The 27,966-nt window shown below is 35.9% G+C and overlaps 1 protein-coding gene across 1 annotated transcript in view; it reads left to right on the plus strand.

Moving 5' to 3' along the window:
- Positions 1-2,127: 2,127 nt before the first annotated feature.
- The window catches only part of LOC128663384 (semaphorin-4B), a 100,422-nt gene continuing 74,583 nt past the window's right edge, over positions 2,128-27,966 (plus strand). Inside the window, exon 1 of the mRNA XM_053717690.1 lies at positions 2,128-2,408. Coding sequence (XP_053573665.1) covers positions 2,288-2,408 — 121 coding nt within the window. The 5' untranslated portion in view covers positions 2,128-2,287. The remainder of the gene's footprint in view (positions 2,409-27,966) is intronic.

Consider the following 27,966-nt stretch of genomic DNA (forward strand, 5'->3'; position numbering starts at 1 on the left):
TTGCAGCTGGCACACAATACAGCATAAAACAGCAAAAAAAATATTTTTTTTTTGCACAGCATAAATTGTGTTCTTTGTATTTTTTTCTGGGGGTTTGTTTAAAGGGACACTGAACCCAATTTTTTTCTTTTGTGATTCAGATAGAGCATGAAATTATAAGCAACTTTCTAATTAACTCTTATGATCACATTTTATTCATTCTCTTGCTATGTTTATTTGAAAAGCAAGAATGTAAGTTTAGATGCCGGCCCATTTTTGGTGAACCTGGGTTGTCCTTGCTGATTGGACAGCACCAATAAAAAAAGTGCTGTCCATGGTACTGAACCAAAAATGTGCTGGCTCCTTAGCTTAGATGTCTTCTTTTTCAAATAAAGATAGCAAGAGAACGAAGAAAAATTGATAATAGAAGTAAATTAGAAAGTTGCTTAAAATTGCATACTCTAGAACAGAGAGATACTAATTTAAGCAACGAGGAAGATATCAAGGCATTTTTCAAGAAGTGGTCAGCATTTATCAAAAGCTTTCCAGACAATGAAATAGAGCATCTGATCTTTCCATTTAGAAACTCAGAGCTGGTGCAGTTAAATGCCTGGTAGTGGGGTGGGGAGGGGGAGAGAGGGAGAGAAAAGTCCCCCCCCCCTTTTTTTTCTTTTTTTCTTTCTTTTTTTTTCTCTTCTCTTCCCCTTGTTTAGTTTTGTTATGTTTCGTTTTATCTGGTTTTGTTCCTTACTATCTTGCTTAGATCAATTTTTTGACTTAGTTGTTAAAATATAAAAATCCAACAACATGGTTAGTTAAATTGTACATGACAAGTATTATTCTTATAAAATTTGGGCCGAAGCATGTCTCGAATAGAATAGGCATGTACTTATTTTAGTTAAGATGTATATATTAATATATCATATGCTCATAATACAGTGAACTCCATTACCAGAGCATGTCGTTCTTGTAAAAGTGGTATACTTAAAGTACAATGCAACACTGTGCATTATCAGAACTTTTTTTTTTTTTCTCTCATCTATTCTGCCCTGCGAGGCATAATGATATGTACAGTGTCTCTGTTTTTTGTGTGTATGTGTTGGAAATAAATAAAAGATTTAAAAAAAAAAAAATTGCATACTCTATCTGAATCATGAAATAAAAATTTGGGTTCAGTATCCCTTTAATTTGTGCTGACTTAATTGTCATTTGTATTCATATATAACACAATTACAAATACTTTCATTAACAACTTTTATCAATGATGTATATTTAAACACATTTTCATTTGTTACATATCATTTAAAGGGCCATGAAAATGATGTGTTTGAGAATTTGATATTGCTTGCCTATATCTACGGGCTTAACCCCTGCAAAAGGATTAAACACACAGTTTAAACTTCACTCCAGAGCAGGAATGCACTACTGAGACCTTGTTGAACACATCTGGTGGGTCACTGACAACAGGCATATGTGTGTAGCCACCAATCACAGTAGTGCATTGCAAAGTAAGCAAATTTGATAATGGAAATAAATTGGAAAGTTGTTTAAAGTTGATTGCATGCTCTATCTGAACCATTAAAACGTTATGTTTTACAGATTATAGATTTTAGACAGACATAGAATGCGTGAATATATTAACAGAGAGTTCATAGCTCAACTTCTTGCACACATATTTTACTATATCACATAGTATATCAAATAGGAAACACAAGCTTAGCAAATTATTTGTATTGTATGAGTAGGGGAGGGGGTGTACATTATAGATACTGCATTTCATTTTAAGAAAACAAGTTTAAAATATTTCACAATGTGGTTTGGTAAACAAAATGTCAACTGCATTTTGATAAAAGTTTTTTTTTAACCAAACCCGAAAGTTTTTTTTCCCCTTTGGCAGGTCTGTCAGTCAGATGAATTTGCTACAACATATACGTATTTAAATGTAAATAAATCTGAGTTCCTCCCACTGCCTCTAGCCAGAGGTGCAGGAGGGTAAATCCTATCCGTGCTCAGTGACTGATTTCCCGTGTGTGTCACAGGTCTGCTGCGGGCGTGGCTGCAGGGAGTGAGGGCAGAGCTAGAAGTGGAGGTGGAGCGCAGTCTCACAAGCACTGGAAGTTTTGCAACCTTAGAGAAGAGCCCAGCTCTGTCCCAGCATCAGGATTGATCAGGCTCGTTCTGCTGGTTCTTGTTTGGATTACAAATCTCAAGTTTATTCAGGAAGAGGAGCAGGAAAAAAAAAAAACGGTGAAGAAAGAAAACGCACAGAGGAGTTATCGGATTTAAAAGGATATACAAACAGCCCTGCATGCTTTCTCAGCCAGCCATGGGGACTACGGTCCTGCTCTTTGTCGTTGGTCACATACTGACCACTGTCTTGACTACGGGAGCCATAGACGAGGTCATTCCAAGGGTCACATTTCACTATGGTAAGTCAACTTTTTCTATTTTTAAACAGTTGTATGATAATTACTTTTTTATTAGCTCTATTTTTTTTTTTTGCTACCTGTCCTGCACATTAAATGTTTACACTATCGGATAACAGAACTCTATATGGTTGTGTATCGTTTTTGGATTTAAATTGACTGTTTATTAGATGTTAGATTTTGCAGATGTGTTTACTCCCTCTGAGAAAGGGAAAAAAAAGTTAATTCTTAACAGAAGCTAAATCTATTAAAATTCATATGAGGGGTGCCAGATGAGTTCAATGCTAGGATATTTTTCAGTAATGGTGTTTCTGGAGGAACGTTTAATTTTCCTTCATTCCCAGATGACAGCACCATTGTATTCATCCCAGCATTTTGATGTACACATTGGCAGAGTGACCATAAGCCCCCTTTGCTAGTTGAAGAATGTAATAGGCTTTCATAGTATACTTTTCACGCCTTGTCATATGCTATGGACTTTGGTAGCTAAGACTCAATTTTAGCCTGTATTGTTTCCAGGACCTATGCTATACATTAATACATAATAGTGTTAATAATTGGTAACTGGTAGGAAACTTCTCAACCTACACTGCTGTGTTTTGTTAGTGTTTAACCCCCTTCACCTCTTCTCTATATAGATTTGACATGTTATGACCAACCTTTCTATTTGGAGGCTGGCCAAATGGTCACTTAACTCTTGCAATGCCTGTATAGTAGAGTAACACATGTAACTGCATGCTTTATAAATAATTAGCTAAAAGGACTTGAATGATCTGAAATACAATTTTATATATATGTATGGCAGTACATTGTCATAGCATGATTTTTTGCATATCTTTATATCAGTAAGACATTTAAATACTTTCTGTACAATTCTCTTCCTTTTATAAAGTAATATGCATTTTTATAATTGATCTTACACACAATACACCCTTTCTATTGCTTGCTCCTGATTTTAGTTTTATCTGTGGAAAATATCTATTTTACTTTCATTTGTGTTTTATTCAGTGTTACCTAAGGCTTGTGTGCATAAATCACATTAGCGAATTTTTCTTTACTTATGGCCAACTGCCAAGGATTTGTAACCATAGGACTTGCACTTTCTTGACAGTCATTAGACATTTATAGCCACTAATTCTGTATTGTTCATTATTTTTACTTATATCCACGTGAATGTAAACCTTTGTAACTTTATCCACTGGCACGTGTGGTGCAAGAAAATTTGTGGCACTGAGCAGGAGGTTATAGGCAGCATAGGATATATATATATATATATATATATATATATATATATATATACACATTGCTGGGTTAGTTCAGCTTTTTATGGATCAAAAAAAAAAAAAAAATATATGTGTAAATATTTGCATAGGAAATTAGTACATCTAGGCAAGTATCCCCGCTTGCTTTTCCCCAGAAATTCTTAATATACAATGTTACCAATGCACAAGAGAATTGTGGGTAATATATGCAAATTCTCAGTTTTTTGCTTCAAAAATACTGTTTTGACACAGCGATCCTTTTAAACAGGATTATGACAGCAAACCAGAAATCACTCACTTGACAGCCTGTTTCATTCTTTTTGGAACTCATCAGTAGGAGATAGATTTCTGGTTGCTGCATTGGTAAAGCTATTTTCATGGTTAAACCAAAATTCATTAAAAATATGGGGGGAGATAAAAAACTGAAATTAAAATCCTCCATGTCTCAAAATTAAATCAATGTAAATATTTGCATAGGAAATTTAGTACATCTAGGCAAGTATCCCCGCTTGCTTATATCAGAAAAAAGACTTGCACTCTCTGGTCTTGTTCAAACCGTTATTTACTGTGAAAAGTAAGTGACGTTTCGGGGACAGTTGTTTGACCAAGTGAGAGTGCTCTTCCTTGCTAAAATATACGTGTGTGTGTGTATATATATATATATAGAGAGAGAGAGAATAATCTCTTATTTTAGCGTATTTTATTCTCTATGGGAGAAACAAGCGTTTTAAATTCCCAGCCACTGTTGATGTTTTCTATGCAATGTTTCTTAATACAATGTTGCATCTTGAAGAAACTGCACAGAGAGCTTCTAAAATGAAAACAGCACTGTCCTTAGTGCACATATTGACATACTGAATTCAATCTTTTCTATTAACCCTTGCAATGCCATCAGTTATAAACTATTAACCCCATTACTGTAGGCAATAAAGGGTCAATTTTACAGTGCATAATACTAGTTACTGTAGGCAGTAAAGGGTTAATTTTACAGTGCGTAATACTAGTTACTGTAGACAAAAAAGTTAATTTTACAGGGCATAAATACTTTTTAATGTAGGAAATAAAGGGTTAATTTTACAGGGCATAATACTAGTTACTGTAGACAAAGGGTTAATTTTACAGTGCATTATAGTAGTTACTATAGGCAATAAAGGGTTAATTTTACTGGGCATAATACTAGTTACTGTAGGCAATAAAGGGTTAATTTTACTGGGCATAATACTAGTTACTGTAGACAAAGGGTTAATTTTACAGTGCATTATAGTAGTTACTATAGGTGAAAAGGGTTAATTTTACTGGGCATGATACTAGTTACCCTAGGCAATAAAGTGTTAAAATAAGAGATTTTATTTATTTTTATATATAATAAAATACACACACACACACACAAGGAGGTTCACAGTGCCTCACATTTTTGCGTCCACAAAAAAATTAAAGGTTCCTTTATACCATTACATTGCTGTGTTCAAGACAACTTTACAACATAACAGGAATAGAATCTACAGAGACAAAACTGTATATATCTAGAGATTAGAGTTCTGCTATAAACCTCTTTTTTTTTTTTTTTTTTGTTCGAAAGCATCAAACAGGATTAAAGGGACAGTAAAGTCTAAATTAAATTTTCACGATTCAGGCAGAGCATTCTATTAAACAGCATTCAATACTATACTTCTATAATATGATTTACCTAATTTTCTTGATATCCTTTGTTGAGAAGCATACCTAGGTAGGCATAGAAGCAATGCGCTACTGGGAGCTAGCTGATGATTGGTGGTTGCATGTATTTGCCTCTTGTCATTTGCTCACCTGATGTGTTAAAACTATCTCACAGTATTGCATTTCAGCCTTTTCAACAAAGGATTCCAAGAATATTTGATAATAGAAGTAAATTGGAAAGTTGTTTAAAATGGCATGCTCTATCTGAATAATAAAAGTTTCATTTTGATTGAGTGTCCTTTTAAACTTGTCTTCTAGAAATGTGTTAATGTTAGTTTGAGTTCCATGATTAGGAAATAAAGGCAAACACATTCCTTATTCCATAAAAGTGATTTTTTAATATTAGTTGAGAAGTGTTTATGTAGTATTCATGTGTTTTCAATAAAAGGTTTCCTAAAAATAAAGACAAGTTTTTTTTTTAATTATTTTCCTTGGGTATTGACTCATTAGACATATGCTAGTTTTGTAAAGTAGGTAGATCAGTAAAACATTTAGGGGAATGTAAACTGCAGATTCTAGGAATTTGCCTAGCTTTGGAAATCTTTGACCTATTTAATGGGCACACCAGCCGACCACCCATTTAAAATGTAACCACTATTAAGTTTAAAATTAACTGATATTACATTACATTTATTTTCAATGTTTGAGCAAATTATCATTGCATCAATTTATATGAAATTATTTATTTGTGCTTTGGATAACTTAAAGGGCCAAAATAATAAAAAAATAATTTGATTATCATTTTAAGACTAGTATTGACCCTGCACTACTGTGTGTTTAACCCTCACAAACACAAAGAAGAAGTACCACTCTGTACCCGAGGGGAAAACTCTTTTCGTTGCAACCTCCTAATTTTAAAATGCATCCTATCTTCTGTACAGCACTTGCTTACCACGTGCATGCTGGCTTGCTGCCCACTGTTCATTTCCTTCAGAAGTAGGCTTGAGACACATTGCTTACCTGTGTATGCAAGGGGGTCGTTGTGCTCAAGAGATGTTGTCAGAAGTAAAGTGATATTTTAAGATTATCAGGTTTCCTATTGACGAATGTGGGGTCTGTATATGCCAGCGTTGGAAGGAATTGGTTGCCTTTCTCTTAATGATTTCTCCAGTATTTTTGTTTTCATTTGCACATGTTGCTTTAAAGGGACATTAAAGTCAAAATTAAACTTTCATGATACAGATAAACCACTGGTTTTAAAACCTGTCCTCGGGACGGATTTTCAGGATTGCCTTGGATGAGAGCAGGTAAAATAACAATGTTTACTAATCAGCTGATTGTTTCACCTGTGATCTAGTTTAGAGATCCTCAAAATGTGACCTGTTAGAAAGGCATGAGGACAGTTTTGAAAACTAGTGAGTTAGACTGTACAGTTTTAAGACTTTTCACATTTTTCTTTTTTTTTTTTTAAATCAAATTTACTTTGTTCTGTTTGTATCATTAGTTGTAAAGGATAGCTATGTAGGCTCAGGTGCAGCAATGCACCACTGGGAGCTAGCTGGCGATTGGTGGCTACACACATATTCCTCTTGTCATTGTCTCACCAGTTTTTTCAGCTATAAAGCTGTAGTTTTTATTTCTGTAAATGCTATGGCTCTGCATCTAAAGAGTAGAGGTGAAAGGTGCATACAGCTATTATACTTTTTGTTGCTATATTGTGTTACCCAGTAATGTAAATCAAACAAGCTCTGTGTATTGTGAACAGCAAATGTAGAGTAGTTACATGGGCTCCTGAACACATTATGTAATGCTACATACAAAGAGCCTGGGGTTACATTGATTCCCAGTGAATTTAGATCAGTGGTACCCAGTTAAAAGCATCTTGCTTATGTGTAAAATCAAGCTTTTTTACTACGCTCCCTAGAGAGGTAAAAAGCAAATTGTGTAACCTGGAAATTCTGCTTGGAGGCATTTTGCAACACTTTGAAAGCCTAGATTGTAGATTTAGCTTTTTGACCTCTCTAGTGAGCGTGGGGTAAAGCAAAATATTTACACAAAAATAATTAATTAAAATCCCTTTTAATAACTGTTCACTGCTGACAACACTCACAGAGATGTGAGCAAAATAGATAGTGTAAGGGTATGATGAATACAACATGACAGTAAATCTTCTTAAAGAGATATAAAAGTGCAAAAAATAATGTATTTTATTATTGCACAGTAACAGTTTTCACCATGTTTGGTATTTCTTGTAGTTCAAAAAATTGCTGTCCTCTGTTCATAGCACCTATCTAATTACAACAAAGAGACTGTGGGTGTAATTCTCCAGCTATAGAACAGACCCATCTAATTTTAAAAGATTAGGATAAATATCGGGGGGAGTTCAGCGGCCATTTCGTTTTGGAAAACACTGCAAAATAATTTAAATGTTGTTTACAATACTCTCTGCTTATGAAAGCTGTATAAGATGCAAGAGGATACTCTGGGGGAAATCATTACAGTGAAGGTAAAGTTTGCTCTATTCTAATCTATCAATGCATTCATTAATCGTACTATAATCTAATCGCTAACTTTATTTTTCAAATTTCTTATTTATTTTTTTGTTTTTATATCACTATTTTTCGTTACCGTTTAGAGGATAGCTCCTCCCGATCTCTATTTCCTGAAGTTATGTCCTCTGACGTATAGAGCGGTCCCACCTGCTCTATATGTATAATCTCACAAGCATGTTCACGAAATACAGTCTAAATGCGCATGCGCAAGTTCACAACTGCTAACGGCAACGCGTGTGTAGTCAGAGAGGAAGTGTTAGACTGTTGCGCATGAGCGCTTAATAAAGTAGGCGGATGACGTGTGGTCACGGCCGCCTAACGGCCAGAGTAAAAATAAATAAATCAGCAAACGGGTTGAATTTGCGGATCGGAAAATAATGAAATAAAAACGTAGAATACTGCATTTAGAAGAAGATTTAAAAAAAAAAAGCATGAATGAAACTCCTATTAAATTTGGATAAAGAATTCAATTTGGGATCAGCGTAAAGGTAACTTTACCTTCACTTTAAAGTGAATGTCAATTTTGATCTTAAAGTGCCCGGTTTTTAAAAATTCAATTAAAAACAGGGGCACTTTAATTCATCAAAATTTACATTTCACTCCTGTTGTGAAAAAAAACTTGCCTTTTAAACTTGACAGCAGCTCCAGCTTCCTCCGGTCGTTACAAGCCATTTCTGATGTCAGAATCAGTGTCTGATTCAACGCCGTGATTGGAGGAAGCCAGATTCCTCATTTTAGACCCAGGAAGAGGCTTTGCGATGGGTGGAGGAAGCTGGAGCGGCTGTCAAGATTAAAAGGTAAGTTTTTTTTTTGTTTGTTTTTTTTTTCACAACACGAATTTTTAAAAACCGGGCACTTTAGCATCAAAATTGACATTCACTTTTAAGAAAAAGTAACTTTATATTCAATGTAGACTGTCCCTTTAATGTAAAGACCATGCTTTAAGACTATCTAGTTTGTGATGTTTTACAATCCTTTATAATTATTAAACATTTCACTCCCTTTTTTATAAGATTGATAATTAGTGCACTCGATCACAAAAATATATATTTAGTTGTTGTTATAACCTCGGTTTGGACTTTATTGTGGATTTGATGATAAAGTGACATTGTGCTGTAAAATTGTCACCACTTTAATGTATTCCAAAGAGCTGTTTTACATGCAGGAATGTTTAAAATTGTTTATAAATCGCTAATTTGCCTTTATTTTTTATTTATATTGGCTGCTTTTTCCTGTTGAAACAACCATCTATACTGAAAATGACTATTTTAGTATTCTCTAAAAAAGAGCTATGTAAACAAGAGGCAGCAAGCAATTTCCCAGTGGGGGCGGAAGAGAGGTTATATTTTCCATTTAAATTGCTCTTTATGTTTTGACCATTGTCTATAGACAGAGAAGTAAAGGGACAGCCTACACCCAAAAAGGACTTACATTATTTGAATTCCTGCCTATTGATTACAGCAATGAACATTATCCCATGCAGTAAAAATAGAGTGTTTGGCATCGCTTGCCATTTTGAAATGGCCGCTGTACTCCTCCTACCGTTACGTATGCATGTCCTAGGGGTTTTGGCTGGGGGCTGCGTGTCGTGCACAGCAAGATATACTCATGCACAGCGATTTGCACATCTGCAGTGAGTGCATAGTGGCACGGCAGGACTTTTATAACCTGTAACGAAACTTGATTTCATTATAACAGCAGACAGCAAAGAGGGTGGAATCAATAAAGAGAGTGGAATCACATGACAGATAATACGATTGGATGTTAGGATGAATAGGATATATATTGTATACTGCTACTCCAAAGTTATGATTATGAATGGAGAATAACTGCCTTTTATCATAGGCCAGGTCTCTGTGATTTTAAAAAATAACTATTGTGCATTACTCTTCCTAACTTGTGATCAGATTGAGAATTTGCAGATATTATCCTCGCCTATGCTATTTTCAGCACATATAATAAGGGTTTGGTTTTAGTTTTCAACTATTTAATATATATGTTTCCATTTCATATATTTTTTTCCACACAATTCAGTGTTTGTCACTACAGGCTGATTATGTGTCCTTTGAGCTTTGTGGGTGTATATATATCAAACATCAATCAGCAAAAACAGCTACTTCATATACAAAAATAAACATAAAGGAGCAATATGCCATTTTATATTATATTAAACTCTTTTTACATTCTTGTTTAAAAGAATCAAGGTTTGTGACTTGAATTAATGAAAGGATTAATTCAGTGAACATTCATCTGACACACTTGGCATATGGCAGTGGTTTGCCATCAAACTGTCAGGGAGGAGAGGTTATTGGAAGTTTAAAATCCACCCACCACTCCCTAGCACAAAGGTTTGCCCATACATAATATTCCTCACCCACAAATCTATAGTAAACTTGAAAAATGTAAATGGAGAGCAATCTTTAAACATGTTAAACTTTTTTCATACAAAAATGTTTTGACTTAGTTGATTTTTTATTTTATTTTAAGGGTAATAGCAAGGTATTTTTTTTAATGCATCTGGACCTCAAGGACTGATTTCTCACTGGCTGATAAGCACAAATCCCACCTCACAGACACATTTAAAAAAAAAAAAAATACTTTTTATGCCAGCCCAGGCACTGAAAATTTTATATCAACCTGATCTAGATAAATCTAGAGATGTAAAAAATCCAGGCTATTCTAGATATGTCCAGAGATGGAAAAATCCAGTATATTACTCGGTCATACAATTCATTCAGTATCAGTATCTCTGTGTTCCATTTACCTGCCAGTTACAAGTTCTGTCTGGCTCTAAACATTCTACCTGGTTTCCAAGGTTTATATATTTGTACCACTACTATCTGTACTTTCAGGTTTGTGAAAATATATCAGGTATCCATTGCAGTATGTATTCAGATTACCTTGTTATCTAACTTTCCACTGAATAAGTGTGTTTTGTTAATGGAGGCAGCATTTTTTTTCATTATCCTCTTGGCTGCCAAAACCCATGCAAGACTTAAAGGGACTTGAAACCCCAAAATGTTCTTTCAAAATTCAGATACAGCATCCAATTTCCTTCTTAATATGAGGAGAGTCCACGGCATCATTCCTTACTGTTGGGGAAATACTGAACCTGGCCACCAGGAGGAGGCAAAGACACCCCAGCCAAAGGCTTAAATACCGCCCCCACTTCCCTCATCCCCCAGTCATTCTTTGCCTTTCATCACAGGAGGTTGGCAGAGAAGTGTCAGAAGATACGGAGGTTCGAGCTTTGAAATTCTATCTTCAAGCTACTAAGGATTTTAGACAAACTTCTTCTTTGTTTATCTACTCTAGGAAGTGTAAGGGTCTGAAGGCTTCTTCGACTTCCTTATCTTTTTGGTTGAGGAGTGTTATACGCTTAGCCTATGAGTCAGCAGGACTTAGACCTCCTCAGAGGATTACGGCTCATTTAACTGGAGTGATGACTTCCTCTTGGGCCTTTAAGAATAAGGCCTCTATGGATCAGATTTGTAAGGTGGCTACCTGGTCCTCCTTACATACTTTTTAAAAATTCAACAAATTTGACGTTTTTGCTTCGGCTGAAGCAGCTTTTGGGAGAAAGGTTTTGCAGGCTGTGTTGCCCTCAGATTAGGGTCCGCATTTCTTTTACCCCTCCCGTTATCATTCAGTGTCTTCTAGAGCTTGGGTATAGTTTTCCTAACAGTAAGGAATGATGCTGTGGACTTTCCTCATATTAAGAAGGAAAACATAAATAATGCTTACCTGATAATTTCATTCTGTATGAGGAGAGTCCAGGGCCCCCGCCTGTATACTCCGATGGGCGGACCAAAATTTATTTTCTCTTCCGGCACCATTTGTACCCTGATATTTCTCCTACTGTTCCTTGTTCCCTTGGCAGAATGACTGGGATATGAGGGAAGTAGGGGGAGTATTTAAGCATTTGGCTGGGGTGTCTTTGCCGCCTCCTGGGGGCCAGGTTCAGTATTTCCCAACAGTAAGGAATGATACAGTGGACTCTCCTCATACAGAAGAAAATGAAATTATCAGGTAAGCATAATTTATGTTTTTAAACAATTTTACAATTTACTTTTATTATCAAATGTGCTTCATTCTCATCGGTTGAGCCAATGACACAAACCATATACGTGCAAGAACCAATCAGCAGCTAGCTCCCAGTAGTGCATTAGTACTCCTGATTCTACCTAGGTATGTTTTTCAACAAATGATACCAAGAAAACAAAGCAAATTAGACAACAAAAGTAAATTGTTTATGATATCTGTATAGCATAGAGTGAGCTTGTGGTAGACAATAATATTTGGTTCCATAGCATTACCTAATGTTTAGAACAAGGAAAAGACAGTAGTAGGAATGAAAGTGGTAAACTGGTAGTCAAGTATTCCTGTGAGAGTACTTACCAGTAAGAATTAGTTAGTTGCTGAAAAAACAATTTCTTATTAATGAAAGGTTTTCCTTTTTTTTTTTTTGGCTTTTTTTTTTTTATTCTAAGTCATTTTTGACTTCTAAAATGTTACATATAGGCACTGCTTTCAAGTATAATTTGAGGAATTGAACCTTGATCCAGAGGAAAACAAAAAATATATGAATCAAAGAAGACCTCCTTGTAGGAAGGAGAAGCATTTGTAGAGGTTTATTCTGCTTTTTCTGTTTCTGCTACTAAGCATTTCATAGTTTCTACATTGGCAATTCTATACAATTTTAGGAGTCTGACACGTCACAGAATGTGTAATACATAGAGTAATGGGTAATGACTCCTCATCAGTCAAGGTAATTTAGAAGCCAGTAAAAAATGCTAAAAGCTGTGGTCTAAACCTTTTTTTTTTTTTTTCTTTTTTTTTTTTTTTAAACCCCTTCACTATTCGGAATTTCAGAGAACAACTTGCCCAAAATACCAAAGAATTTTTAGCATTTCTGCTATCACTCCATTTAACCAGAAATAGAGCCTTGTTTTCTTATTTTCCTATCAAATAAATTATATATATATATATATATATATATATATATATATATATATATATTTTAGTAGGCAACCTAAGGTATTGAGCTAGGCCCATTTAGGTATATTTCATGCCACTGTTTTGCCGCCAAATGCGATCATATTAAAAAAAAAAAAAAACCTTTTTCACAAACTTTGGGTTTCTCACTGAAATGATTTACACACAACTACTGCAGTCATCAGACAAATGGTTGTAAAAGGTTCTCTGGGGCCCCCTTTGTTCAGAAATAGCAGACATGCATGGCTTTGCAATAGTTTTTAGCAATTAGATGGCCGCTAAAAGTGTGCACCACACTTCTGAAATTCCCAGCAGTGAAGGGGTTAATTAGTTAGCTGGTAAGGGTAATAGTATTTGAATTCCCACCTGACCCTTCCCACCTCCCAAACAAATGGATGCAAGTTACAGGCAGTGACACAGACCGTGTCACTGTATGTAACGATCAAGCAATCTGCCTTCATATGGTAACGGAGCACCTTTCATGCTCCGTTACCATATGAAGACAGATGCCTGTAGCTCTCGGCTGTCACTTGACAACCAAGAGCTGCATGGGCTTCCTAAAGGTTGGACGTATATATAAGTCATGCGGTACAATGGACTATGCACCACATGACATATATATACGTCCTGTTGGTGCAATGAGTTAAACCAGTTTTTTATTATACACCATTGCAGCGTTATTTGAGGAGTGTAGTGTATATGAAAGCTCTGTTCAAAGTAGTGAAGATATATTAAACTTTTGCCTGAACTAAAAAATAAAAGCTTAAAGGGACAGTCAACACCAGAATGTTTGTTGTTTTAAAAGATAGATAATCCCTTTATTACCCATTACCCAGTTTTGCATAACCAACACAGTTATAATAATACACTTTTTACCTCTGTGATTAAAGGGACACTGAACCCATTTTTTTTCTTTTGTGATTCAGATAGAGCATGCAATTTTAAGCAACTTTCTAATTTACTCCTATTATCAATTTTTCTTCGTTCTCTTGCTATCTTTATTTGAAATAAAAGCCATCTAAGCTTTTTTGGGTTAAGAACTCTGGACAGCACTTTTTGATTGGTGGATGGATTTTTTCCACCAATCAGCAAGAACAACCCAGGTTGTTCACCAAAATGGGCCGGCATCTAAACTTAGATTCTTGCATTTCAAATAAAGATACAAAGAGAATAAAGAAAATTTGATAATAGGAGTAAATTAGAAAGTTGCTTAAAAATTCATGCTCTATCTGAATCACAAAAGAAAATGTTTGGGTTCAGTGTCCCTTTAACTTGTATCTAAGCATCTTCTGACAGACCCCTGATCACATGACATTTTATTTATTATCTATTGACTTTCATTTTAGCCAATTAGTGCAGTGTCTGCCACAATCCACGGGCGTGATCACAATGTTATCTATAGGTTTACCAGAACTAGCTCTCCCCTGCTGTGAAAAGCAAATACAAAATCATGTGATTAGAGGCGGCCTTCATTGGCTTAGAAATTATCATATGAGCCTTCCTAGGTCTAGATTTCAACTAAGAATACCAAAAGAACAAAGCAAAATTGGTGATAAAAGTAAATTGGAAAGTTGTTTAAAAGTACATGCCCTATTTGAAACATGAAAGTTTTTTTTGGACTTGACTGTCCCTAAATTAAAATGTTCGATGGAACTAAAGAGAAGTTTGAGTACAATGCCACCTTAATGTGTTGGTTACTTTTGAATAGTATTCCAGTTCTATTGTATTGTGTTTTAGGTAGTCTTTCCTACAGTCACAGTATAGATCCAGTTGGGGATATGTATAGTCGCCAGAGCCAATCAGTGGAAGACGTTGTACCACCTGGGACTATAAAGTCAAAATTAAATGTTCATGATTATAAAATAGCATACATTTTTAAACAACTTTCCAATTTATTTCTATTATCAAATTTGCTTCTTTCTCTTGGTATCCTTTGTGGAAAATAAACATACCTATGTATTCTTTGGAGCAACAAGGGAGCTAGCTTAGTTTCTGCACATATCTGCTTCTTTTGATTCGCTCACCTGTTGTGTTCAGCTAGCTCCCAATAGTGAATTACTGCTCTTTCAACAGTGAATACCAAGAGAAATAAGCAAATTAGAGAACAGGAGTAAATTGGAAAGCTTTTTTATAATATCGTGCTCTATCGGAATTATGAAATAAACATTTTGGGTTTCATATCCCTTCAATGCGCTGACCTTTGTTTTCAGACGTGCAGCAGTATAGTAAAAGTACTGGAGGCCTTTGTTTTGTAGGGATATTTACATTATATATAAAAGCTTTTCCGGTGTGAGATAGAAATGACTAGACACATTTTAGTAATGGGGTCTGATAACATCCTGTGTATAAAACATATGTTCTATATCACCTGAAACCAGATATTCACATTTCCTTGATAGTGATAACTTCTTATGCTTCCTTCCAATGCTTCTTGTTGCAAGCGTATTGTGCACCTGCTTGTAGTTAACTTGTGCTGCGCCTCTCACGCCACATGGCAGCTTTCCCAGATATGAAAAAGTCATTTCTTCTCAGGCCAGAACAGCCATTTGCGCCAAACTTATTGACTTCCAGTGTTCATCAAGCAGACTGTGATGGAAAATGCTGCTAGGTACTGCTTAATGTGCAAACCTTTCTCATGTGTCTGCAATGAATTTACGTTATTAGCCTCTTGCTTTTTTATTGTGATAGAGAAGATTGTGCTTTTTAAAATTAATTTCTTGTACTATGAGTGAGCCATTAAGATTCCACCTTAAATGGATATTAGGCTGATAGTATACTGGAGCTATCAACAGGGATAGGCACAGACAAAGGCTGTGGCGGACATTTTCCAAAGTACAGACCTTAGTGAAGGACACCAAGGTACATTTGAAATGGAAAATCATTATTTTATAGTGCTTGGTGTTATTATACTGATGCAGATAACACAGATCCTATAACCAGCTCTCCTCTGGCTATACCCATGAGTCAGTGTCACTACTGTGTCATTATATAGTGCTGGGTGTTATTATACTGATACAGATACCACTGATCATATAACCAACCCTCCTCTGGCTATACCCATGTGCCAGTGTCACTACTGTGTCATTATATAGTGCTGGGTGTTATTATACTGATGCAGATACCACTGATTCTATAACCAGCCCTCCTCTGGCTATACCCATGTGCCAGTGTCACTACTGTGTCATTATATAGTGCTGGGTGTTATTATACTGATGCAGATACCACTGATCCTATAACCAGCCCTCCTCTGGCTATACCCATGTGCCAGTGTCACTACTGTGTCATTATATAGTGCTGGGTGTTATTATACTGATGCAGATACCACTGATTCTATAACCAGCCCTCCTCTGGCTATACCCATGTGCCAGTGTCACTACTGTGTCATTATATAGTGCTGGGTGTTATTATACTGATGCAGATACCACTGATTCTATAACCAGCCCTCCTCTGGCTATACCCATGTGCCAGTGTCACTACTGTGTCATTATATAGTGCTGGGTGTTATTATACTGATGCAGATACCACTGATCCTATAACCAGCCCTCCTCTGGCAATACCCATGAGCCAGTGTCACTACTGTGTCATTATATAGTGCTAGGTGTTATACTGATGCAGATACCACTGATTCTATAACCAGCCCTCCTCTGGCAATACCCATGAGCCACTGTCACTACTGTGTCATTATATAGTGCTGGGGGTTATTATACTGATGCAGACACCACTGATTCTATAACCAGCCCTCCTCTGGCAATACCCATGAGCCAGTGTCACTATTGTGTCTTTGTATAGTGCTTGGTGTTATTATACTTATGCAGATACCACTGATCCTATAACCAGCCCTCTTCTGGCTATACCCATGTGCCAGTGTCACTACTGTGTCATTATATAGTGCTGGGTATTATTATACTGATGCAGATACCACTGATTCTATAACCAACCCTCATCTGGCTATACCCATGTGCCAGTGTCACTACTGTGTCATTATATAGTGCTGGGTATTATTATACTGATGCAGATACCACTGATTCTATAACCAACCCTCATCTGGCTATACCCATGTGCCAGTGTCACTACTGTGTCATTATATAGTGCTGGGTATTATTATACTGATGCAGATACCACTGATCTTATAACCAGCCCTCCTCTGGCTGTACTCATGTACCAGTGTCACTACTGTGTCATTATATAGCACTGGGTGTTATTATACTGATGTAGATACCACTGATTCTTTATAACCCAATATCACTAGCAGTCTCTTGACAAGCCACTAACTTTATTCACACTGCATTTTTTTTTTTAATTTCTATTATTTAATCAGAAAGAAAGATAAAGATATACTAAGGTTGTGGTGGACACTGCAAGGGCTAATCACGGACACCAATGTCCGTGTGTGGACACCTTGCCTATCCCTGGCTATCAAGCAACAGAGTTCAAAGAAAGGCTGCTTTTTTTCACACAACTTTTTTTTATTTTTTTAACACTCCTAGAGTGAAGATCTAAGTGATAGCACAGGTGTCGATTGGTAAGTTGATAGAGAAGTATAATTGACAATCAGCTCCAACGCTTGTGCAAGTGGAGCTGATAATTTGATAGAAAAGAAAAATGCTTATTTAGCCTTTCTTTATTTTCCTTTCCTTTTTTTTTTTTTTTCTTATTATACATTATCAGCAAAATGTATCATCCTTGCAAGCGGACATGTTTGCAAGTAGTGAACCTGTACACCTGCAATCGCCACTTCCCATGCTGCAACACATGGAGAAATATAACCATTAATCAAGAGGTTTCTCGTGCAATGTAACCACCTGCTCCTGCACAACCAATTGCGCAAGAGCAGGGCATGTCAATCACCTTGAATAAGCGAGTGTCGGGGTGATTGATCTTGCTACCTCTGAGGTGGCAGAGAGGAAGAAGAAGCAGTTTCCGCTTCTTAAATATGTGGCAGCAGACTTGTTTATGTGAACCTGCTCCACATAGCCTACAAAGCTGCAAACACAGCTTCATAAATGTAAATATGAGTAAAAAACATTTTCTCTTTAAAAAAAAAAGCTATGTAAACAGGAAACAATGTCCCTAATTAATCTCCTAGTGGGGTAGGAGGGAGATACGGATTTTGTATCTGAAATAGCTGTTTAGCATTTCAATACCTAACATAGATAACATTAGGTAGGTTTATCAAATCATATTAAGGGGAAGCAAATTTATAGTACAGTGTCCTTTTTAAAATTCTGCCAGTAAGTTTTTGAAGGAATGCATCACCCTTTTTTATATTATTTATTTATTGTTCGCTCCAAATTTCTACCTTTTTGCAAATTAAATGCATACCATTTATTTGGTGCAGTTATAACAGGATAGTAATGAGGTGAGAGTAATTATTAAGTTTAACAATTTCTTAAAATCTGAAAAAGTTTTAAGCCTAATAAAACAGGGCTTGACAAATTTAAAGGGCCAGTAAACCTAGAAAATAATGTTATTTAATTCGGCACATAGTGCAGAATTATATAACATTAGCTTAGCGCCAGGTTGCTAAAGCAAATTGTTAGATAGATATTTAGCAAAGAAAACGGAACGCCGCTCCTGGCTCTACTGAGCGGGTCTGTTTTCTTCTCATAAGCGCATCTGGGCACGCGGTCTAATCACAGCCGGCCCGATCGCGCTATTAAACTCAATGTAGCTGGTTACCAGAGTGTGAGCGAGCTACATTGATTTTAATAGCGCGATCAGGCCGGCTGTGATTAGACAGTATGCCCAGATGCGCTTATGAGAAGAAAACAGACCAGCTCAGTAGAGCCAGGTGCAGCGTTCCGTTTTCTTTGCTAAATATCTATCTAACAATTTGCTTTAGAAACCTGGCGCTAAGCTAAGGTTTACTGGCCCTTTAAGAAAGCTGAAGAGCCTAGTTACATATTTTAGGAAATTGGCAAACTTAAGGGATTTGCTTAGTTCTGTTTGTATCCATTGTTGAAGAGTAAATATTCAAGTCTCATATGAGCTCAGGAGCGGGCATGTGTCTCTTATATTCCATGGCAGCAGTGTTTGCAGCATTGTCTGTAGCAGTGTTATACAATGTGCATACTCCTGAGCTAGTATGAGACTATCGATTTAGACTTCAACAAAGGATATCAAGAGAACAAAGCAAATTTGATAATAGAAATAAACTGAAACGTGGTATAAAATTGCATGTTCTATCAAAACCATGAAAGTTTATGTTTGACTTTCTGTCCCTTTTAATATGTATGTACAAATCTGTAAGCTAATCTAAAAAATAGGACTCTGAGGTAATAGTCTAGGGTCTATGATTTCCTTTCTCCCACTTTATTAATGGTCGATAACTTTTAATTCACATGTAGCGGTTCTTCTATTAAAAACATAGCAATGTAGCCTGCACTGCACGAAGTATGATATCCGTTTTGGCTTCAAGGATGGTACAGTAATTTTTTTTTCCTGTAAGGACTCAAAGGAAAAAAATGATTTTAATGGGACAATAAACACCTTGATATTTCTACATAAAATGTTTAGTTATGCATTGTAAAACAACTTTACAATACACTTGACTGTGGTTTGCCTTGTTGTCTGCAAACTCAGGTCTGAATTGGCTCCTCCTAAATGAGGCAGGTGGTGGATGGAGTTGCAGAAAAACAAGATGTTAATTTGTCTAAAAATGTTTAGATATGGCTGCTGTGTTATTCTATAGCAACATAACAGACTTCTTGTAATTACAAGGTATTTCCTTATGTTCTAGAAATAATCTTAGCAGCTAAGAAAGGAGTTAACTTATATTAAAGGGTGGGATGATTCACAAAAAAGATTGGAATATATTGATTAAATGGCAATTTGGAATGTAATGATATATAAAAAAAATAAAATAAAATAAAAAAATATATATATATATATATATATATATATACACACACACATTACACACATATACACAGACACACATATATACATATTGTCTTTCAAAAACGTAAATGTTTCTAGGTGGTGACTGTTCCTTTAACGACTCACGTGCATGCCATTTTATTTGTTTATGGAGATTAATTGTAGTCAGTTAACTCTTGGGACTTTGGAACGTATCGGGGCAGAGCTGTTGACAAGCTGCAAAAGGTGCATTGTGTGATTATAGATCAAGCCAGGCTGAGATGTGCAGATCAGTTTATCTGGGAGGGGCTGGTCCTGTTCAAACATGTTGCTTTGCCTGCAACTTTTCATAGGACACAAAAGGTGCAGGGAGATGTTTACCTCCTAGAATCAATGGGAATTACTTTCATGGTTAGACCATAGGAATATACAAACTTTTTTTCTTTTTTTTTTTAAAATGTTTTGTCCTCCTGCTTTTTTATCTTCATAGTGTTCTGCTGCTGATCTCTTGTGATCCGTCACTAGCCATAACCGAAAGCTTCTGTATAAGCTCTGATGACCTAACTATAAAATAATTGTGTGTACTGCACCCAGAATGGTTTGAAATGGAGCTTCACATATCCTGGGATCCAATGACAAAAAGAATATTAGTTTGGCTACCAATTTTTTCCCAATGTACAGAAAGTAATAATTGTGTGTGTGTATATATTTTTCAACCCCTGCATTACCCTCTCTAAACAAATAGATAAACAATCATAATAATGTAGTGCTGTGGAATTTTGAAATTTTAAAACATTCATTTCTGCTAATCCATAAACTTTGATGACTGCTTTTTCAGGAGAAAGGCAAGGGGCTTCACAAATCCTGGGAGCCAGGCAGCTTTTTGATTATTCTACATTATATTTTTATAACACACATTATTGCTGGCTCCTAAGTTTGATATAAATGTGTCAACTCCATGACAGACTACAAAGTTCCTGTGCAGAACACAACTGGCGATTTGTGGCTACATGCATATGCTGTCTCTAATATACCAGCCATATCCTGCTCATTATCTGCCATGTGTTGACTATAATAGCCATGTTGACAAACCCAGGCACTAGGGAGCCACTTGTGTCTTTAATATGAAGCCTTGGCGGCCTGGTTCAGAGTCCTCAAGACACTGAGGCTGAATGCTTTCTAGATCTTGTGTTGTATGTATTTAGCCCGTTTACAATGCTTAAACACATAGCGATATATTCCAGTGTTGTAGAAGAACTTATTTATTAAAGGGACAGTATACACCAATTTTCATATAACTGCATGTAATATAAAGAAGAATATGCACAGATACTGATCTAAATATCCAGTATAAAACCTTTAAAAAACTTACTTAGAAGCTCCCAGTTTAGCACTGTTGATGAGGTAGTCTGGGACACCTAGTGAAAGGGGCTGGGTAAACAAAAAGAGCCGATAACGTGTGTTTCTGGCGTGTCTGAAGGCTCGCCAGAAACACGGGCCTTCAAGCTCCATACAGAGCTTGATAAATAGGCCCCTATAGGCGAATTGTGTAGAAAAATCATTAGATAAGCTTTTGTAAAGAATTAGAATATACCCTACACTTAAAGGGACAATGTACAATAGAATTGTTATTGTTTTAAAAGATACGTAATCCCTTTATTACCCATTCCCCAGTTTTGCATAACCAACACAGTTATATTAATATAATTTTTACCTCTCTGATTACCTTGTATCTAAGAACCTTCTTCCAGCCCCCTGATCACATGACTGACTGTTTATTATCTATTGACTTGCATTTAGCATTGTGCTAAATCTTAAATAACTTTCTGTGCCTCAACACAGCCTTTTGTTGTGAAAAGCAATTTAAAAGCATGTGATTAGAGGCAGCCCCCAAGGACTTAGAAATTAGCATATGAGCCTACCTATGTTTAGTTTCAACTAAGAATACCAAGAGAAAAAAAGTAAATTGGAAAGTTGATTAAAATGACATGTCCTATCTGAGTAATGAAAGTTTAATTTTGACTAGACTGTCCCTTTAACTAGGGACACTGATGCAAAACTAACATGGGCCACCGGTAAAGGCTGTGACACACTGCAAGCAGAGCAGTGCGCAGCGTTACATGCGGCGGTGCGCGTTCAGTGTGTCCTGCCTTTTCATCTCTGAGCACTCTGCTGCGTCAGGTCGCGTAGCTGAGCGCTCAGAGATGAAATATTTGAACTTCAGAAGCGATGCCTCGCGCCACATCATTTTACAAAGTTACCCACAAGAATATACTTTAAAATTTGTGGAACTACCAAACTCATACTAAGTCACAGTAAGATTTGAAGCAGGTTTCAAAAAAGGAGAAAAACAAACAAAAAAAATCTATAATGCACTAAAATCTATATGTTATGTTTCTTTATGTTACATTCAAAACATTTTGGTGATGATTATGAAGTGTAATTTCCCCCCCCCCCCCCACAAAAAAAAAAATATTATAAGGGACATAAAACCCCAATTTGTTTGATGATTCAGATAGAACATACAATTTTAAACAACTTTCCTATTTTCTTCTATTAGCAAATTTTCTCTTAGTATCCTTTGTTGAAAAGCAGGCAGGTAAGCTCACATGTTTAAAACACTATATGGCAGCAGTTTTGTAAGAATGTTATACATTAGCAAGAGCAATAGAGAGCAATATTTTTCCTGTCATGCAGTGCTCATACAGCAACTTGATGATGTAAGTAAATTGGAAACTTTTAAAAATTGTATGCTCTGTCTGAATCATTCATGCTTCATGCCCCTTTAAAGTTGCTTACATTGAGTGTTGTCCTGTCTTGCAATTAATTAACAAAGTTTTGCTGCAATTGTTTTTATAGCCAGTCTGCCCCATCAGTTGCCATATCGTAAGAACCAATACTGACTTGTTACCCGAGTTCACTAGGTTTGCCGCTGCCATTTTGGTAGCAAAACTTACATTGCTTTGCATTATTTTATCTGATCATCTCTGCTGAGGGAGATAAGAAACAAATATAGCGAAAAGCTATTTTTCAATGCATAATGAAACATTTTCTATTACAATCTCAAGGTGTTCCACATTCCTTTAACATCCATATATGTGGTAAGTGTCCCTTTAAACACTTCCTTTGTATTTTCTGTTACAACTAAACAGACACGTACATATTCTGTGTAATGGATAATCTGGGGTCAATGCACCATGTCAATAATTTACCTTTACTATCTACTACACATAGCTCACTTTAGACAGCCATTAAATAGATACTATAGAGTAAATACATGGCAGACATAATGATGTATTCAAAGCAACTATTAGCCTTATATTTTTAATATTTAAACAAGTAATATAATTGTAAACATATGTCTACATATTATAAGTGTAAAGGGTTTATTTCTATAAAGTAATGGGAGCCGCCATGTTTGAACTAGTTTTCTATTTATCTCTGTTTGTGCAGACAAAGCTGTGTGGGATCCCTTTTTTGGACAGTCTCTTTTATTGCCTGATTTATATCTGTCCCTAATTGTCTTCAGCAGGCGAAACAGATAAGGGGCAACTTAAGTTCAAACATGGTGACACCTATTACTTTATAAAAACTCAGTGTAATTTAGAAAAACAATAATTTAAATTACAGGAAATGGGGAAAAAGGTAAATAATAAAAGTTGTACACAAAATTAAGCATTTTTATTATAATCTCATACTGTTTAATATATCTTTAGTGATCTCCTATTTCCTTATTATTTTATTTCAAGAAAATTCTGGGCTGTCACATACATTTCAAAAGATGCGCCAAGTAGCAAATCAGAAACGGGGTGGGAGCTGCTGCTCTTTCATTCAAATAAAGAACTGAACAACTTGTACTAGTTGATGGGCTCTAGATGTTTTGCCAAAGTCTTCAAAAGCCTGCTCTTAACCTTCAGTCTTTTTGTTAGGTGTTCAGCAAAAAACAACAACAAAACAGTACAATTTATGTAATATATTCCTAAAAACAAGGTTTGTCACGTGGCACATTCTTTTAAGGTAGCCAGGGGGTTAAAAGATGATGCAGAACCTTATTTAAATACAAATTTTTCTTAAAGGTTTGTTGATGGCGAGGAAAATACTTTTCTACTTCTAAGCACAATAGCCTATTCCAGATATAATATACAAAGAGCAATTTAGAAATAGGAGAATTAAGATTCTGCAGTTTTTTTTTTGTTTTTTTTTTAAATTAGACACTAACAACGGCATTTACATGGAACATATAATAGAGCACCTTTAAACAGGTTAAAATCTATTTGTTATGTTTGTTTTGGCATATGAAAAAAAGCTGTTTAAACTGATTTTGAAACAGGGAGTGCATGTGTGAGAAGAACTCCTCATATGAATGGATTTCTCACTGGCTGATAAGGACAACCCCCACAGCTCTGTTATGGACCAGTGTTCTTTAAGTTTCCACAACCTCATAAGAATGCTGGACTGCGTCACTTCTTGTGATGTAGAATCAGCTGTTTGACCACAAATTCCTTGACTATGCATGTGCGTCCCCACATTATTCAGCGCATCACCACGGTCCAGCATTCTTCTGGGGTCGAGAAATTGAATCACTGCGCATGCGCTCCACCACAGAAGCTAATGTCTACAGCGGAACTGCTTACTAACCAGACATATATACAACGCACTGTAATTCCCCCATCAACACTATTTTTTTTGCCTCCGCTTGGGGGGTTCAAGGGGGTAGCCCCGCCTATCCTCTGGCATCCACCCCAAATGAACCTTGGGGAATGAGGTTTACAAGGGGGGGTTGCCCCCCCCTTGAACACTGCAGACAGAGGCTAAAAAGATAGTGAAGATGGGGGAATTACAGTGCATCGTATATATGTTTTATGTGGTGACTTGATGAAGCACATTTGAACTGAGTGGATTTGCAGTAACACACCTCCAACAGCTGATTCCAGCATTCTTATGGGTCAAGGAAAATAATAGAACACCGGCACATCTTCATCAACATGAATATAACAAGTACTTAAATTTGGGGCAGGGACAGTAAAAATAATTAAAAACAAGTAATTTTTAAATACTTCTTTTTAGATGCAACAAAAGGTGTTTAGTGTCCCTTTAAATATGTAAAGGCAGTGGCAGTGTGATAAGTATAGGTAAAATGGTCAGCAAGCATAATATTTGTTAAATTTGACTCCCATAATGAACTGACTAGAAGCGGTTATATAAATCTGGCTCTTCCTCATTTCATTAATAACACTTATTTTTTTCTGTTCCTTGTAGGCCACCAAATGTTGTTACCACAGCAACAAAAATGAATTTTCACATAGACAAAGCATGTCAGTAAATCTTTAGTATTCGCTGTTTTAGTAAACTACCTTTCATGACTGCCTTTTTCATTTCCAGACTATTGACTTAAAGGAACATTATCTCAAATTCCCCATAAAATGTTTAAATACAGAAAAGGAAAAAAACAGCTATTCAATAATTTTGCCATTTCTAATCACTCCCCTATATTGTTTTCAGCGTATGCTTCATATTTATGTATGCTGCATTTAGGCCTTCCTTTTTACATGCTACAGTGCTGTGACATAGCAAAAAAACTGATAAAAGTGGCATTTTAAATGCTTTGAAGCATTTCTTGTAAGTAGTTATTCTGCTCTTTCTGCATCTTTTGTATACAATATGGTAATATCCATTCAGTTTTCTGGATGTTAACTCAGTCTTTACTCTGACAAAAGGAAAGAGGCGCTTTACGCATGCGCAGTAACACTTTAGCTAGGGGAACACTAGAACTTCTGATTGGTGCATCATACTTAAAAAAGATGAGAGATTGACACTTAGGTTCTGATGATTAAAACTCGCCGGCATGGAGGAAAACTATGCACAATTTGTTTAAGCATGATATTATAGTTGTGTCTCTCCTTCAAATCCAGAGCCTTGCATAGGAAGATTGAAGGGACACTGAACCCAATTTTTTTTTTCTTTCGTGATTCAGATAGAGCTAATTTCTAATTTACTACTTTTATCAAATTTTATTTATTCTCTTGGTATCTTTATTTGAAATGCAAGAATGTAAGTTTAGATGCCGGCCCTTTTTTGGTGAACAACCTGGGCTGTTCTTGCTGATTGGTGCATAAATTCATCCACCAATAAAAAATGTGCTGTCCAGAGGTCTGAACCAAGAAAAAAAGCTTAGATGCCTTCTTTTTCAAATAAAGATAGCAAAAGAACAAAGAAAAATTGATAATAGGAGTACATTAGAAAGTTGCTTAAAATGGCATGCTCTATCTGAATCATGAAAGGAAAAAAATTGGGTTCAGTGTCCCTTTAAGTTAAAATGTGCCTTTCTAAAACTATTTGAGGGACCTAACATTACTGGTAGTTTTGCAGAGATTTAGGTCATTAGGACCTTAAGCTGCAAAACTATATAAATATTTTTTATGTTAAGGAGAAAACAAAGTATGCAGATTCTTTTTAAAGGGAATTCTTGTTTATGTAAAGTAACATATTAAACTTAATTTATATCTTGAATGTCCCATTAGCACTTGGATCAGTCATGCAAATCGGCAAACAGCTCTGAACCTTTGGTAACCTTTTTGCTGATGTGCATCTGTTACAGTCATAACTAAGCATCTAGTACTAGAAGATGCCATTGCACCTACCTTCATAACATGTTGCTACAAAAATGGTGGTGTAAATAAAAATAATTTAGCGGCAATCAGCGCTGTTCTGTATAATTAATTCCAGAAAATTAGAAACTTTACATCAGTTTCAAATATTCTTTTCCATCCATAGTCTAGAGTTTTTACCAAGTCTCTGACATAATTATTGTTATGACATCATAGTTCAAAACTCTCCATTTAAAATGACACTAAATACATTGTCACTACAATATTTTTTCTGAAGTTTTTGAATAAACTAACATAATGCATAAATGTGTGGAAGACATCACCTTTTTGTTGTTGTTTTTCACTAGCCAAACTTCACTCGCCATTTGCCTTATTTGAAGGAGCCAAATCAGACTTGTTATTGGTTAAACAAGGCTAACCACTTTTATTATGTTAGCAACAAATCATTGTTTTGCAGTTTTTATCTTATCAACTCTGCTGAAGCCAGTTAGAGAGAGAGATGGTGCAGCTTTAGTCTTGGGAAGCCTGCTGTGTTATCAGAAATGGAAATCTCAGACTTAAAATACAAGAAAAGATATCAAATTCAATAATTAAAGGGACACTGAACCCAATTTTTTTCTTTTGTGATTCAGATAGAGCATGCAACTTTCTAATTTACTCCTATTATCAAATTTTCTTCATTCTCTAAGTTTAGATGCCGGCCCATTTTTGGTGAACAAACTGGGTTGTCCTTGCTGATTGGACAGCACCAATAAACAAGTGCTGTCCATAGTCTGAAGCAAAAATATGCAGGCTCCTTAGCTTAGATTCCTTATTTTCCAAATAAAGATAGTAAGAAAAATTGATAATAGGAGTAAATTAGAAACTTGCTTAAAATGGCATGCTCTATCTGAATCATGAAAGAAAAAAAGTGGGTTCAGTGTCCCTTTTAAACTATTCTGCAAGGTTTTTACTACACATTATCTAATATTTTAAATTACTGTTTGAAAGTGTTTGCTGTCCATTTAACTTGCATTTGTCAGAATATACCTGTGAGCTCTGCAGAACATATCCAGCCCCATCTCAAGTAAAATAAAACTGAATTTCCTGGCGTGCACTCATTTGATTGTGTTGCTTGCAGGGAAAATGTAATTAACACCAGATAAAAACCACAACTTCATTGTTTGCCAGGCCCTTGGAGGACAAATAATTGAATACCTCTTATTATAAAAATAACGCAACTGCCAGCATTTTAGTGCCACAAAAGCATCATGGGAGCAACGGGGAGTAGCACTTTTGTTTGTTTTTAATTGTATTTTTGGAAATGATAACAACTATTAGATGTTTGGGACAAGATTTGTTAACCTTTCTCTTCTTTCCTTAAAAGGAAATTTGAATGAATAAATGTCATGCGCTAATTCATTTAAAGGGACGTTTTACACTAGATTTTTCTTTGCATAAATGTTTTGTAGATGATCCATTTAAGAACATTGTGCTGATTTTAAGACTCCTAACTAAGCCCAACAGTACCAGATGTATACACTTGTTTAGACTACTGCAGGCTCCTGTTTATGTTGTCTTTTCATATGCGGGGGGGGGGGTGTTGCTCTCTTTGTTTACCCAGCCTCTCTAAGTGGGTTTCCCAGACTAC

This window comes from Bombina bombina, chromosome 6 (assembly GCF_027579735.1).
Source record: "Bombina bombina isolate aBomBom1 chromosome 6, aBomBom1.pri, whole genome shotgun sequence".
Taxonomy (NCBI): Eukaryota; Metazoa; Chordata; class Amphibia; order Anura; family Bombinatoridae; genus Bombina; species Bombina bombina.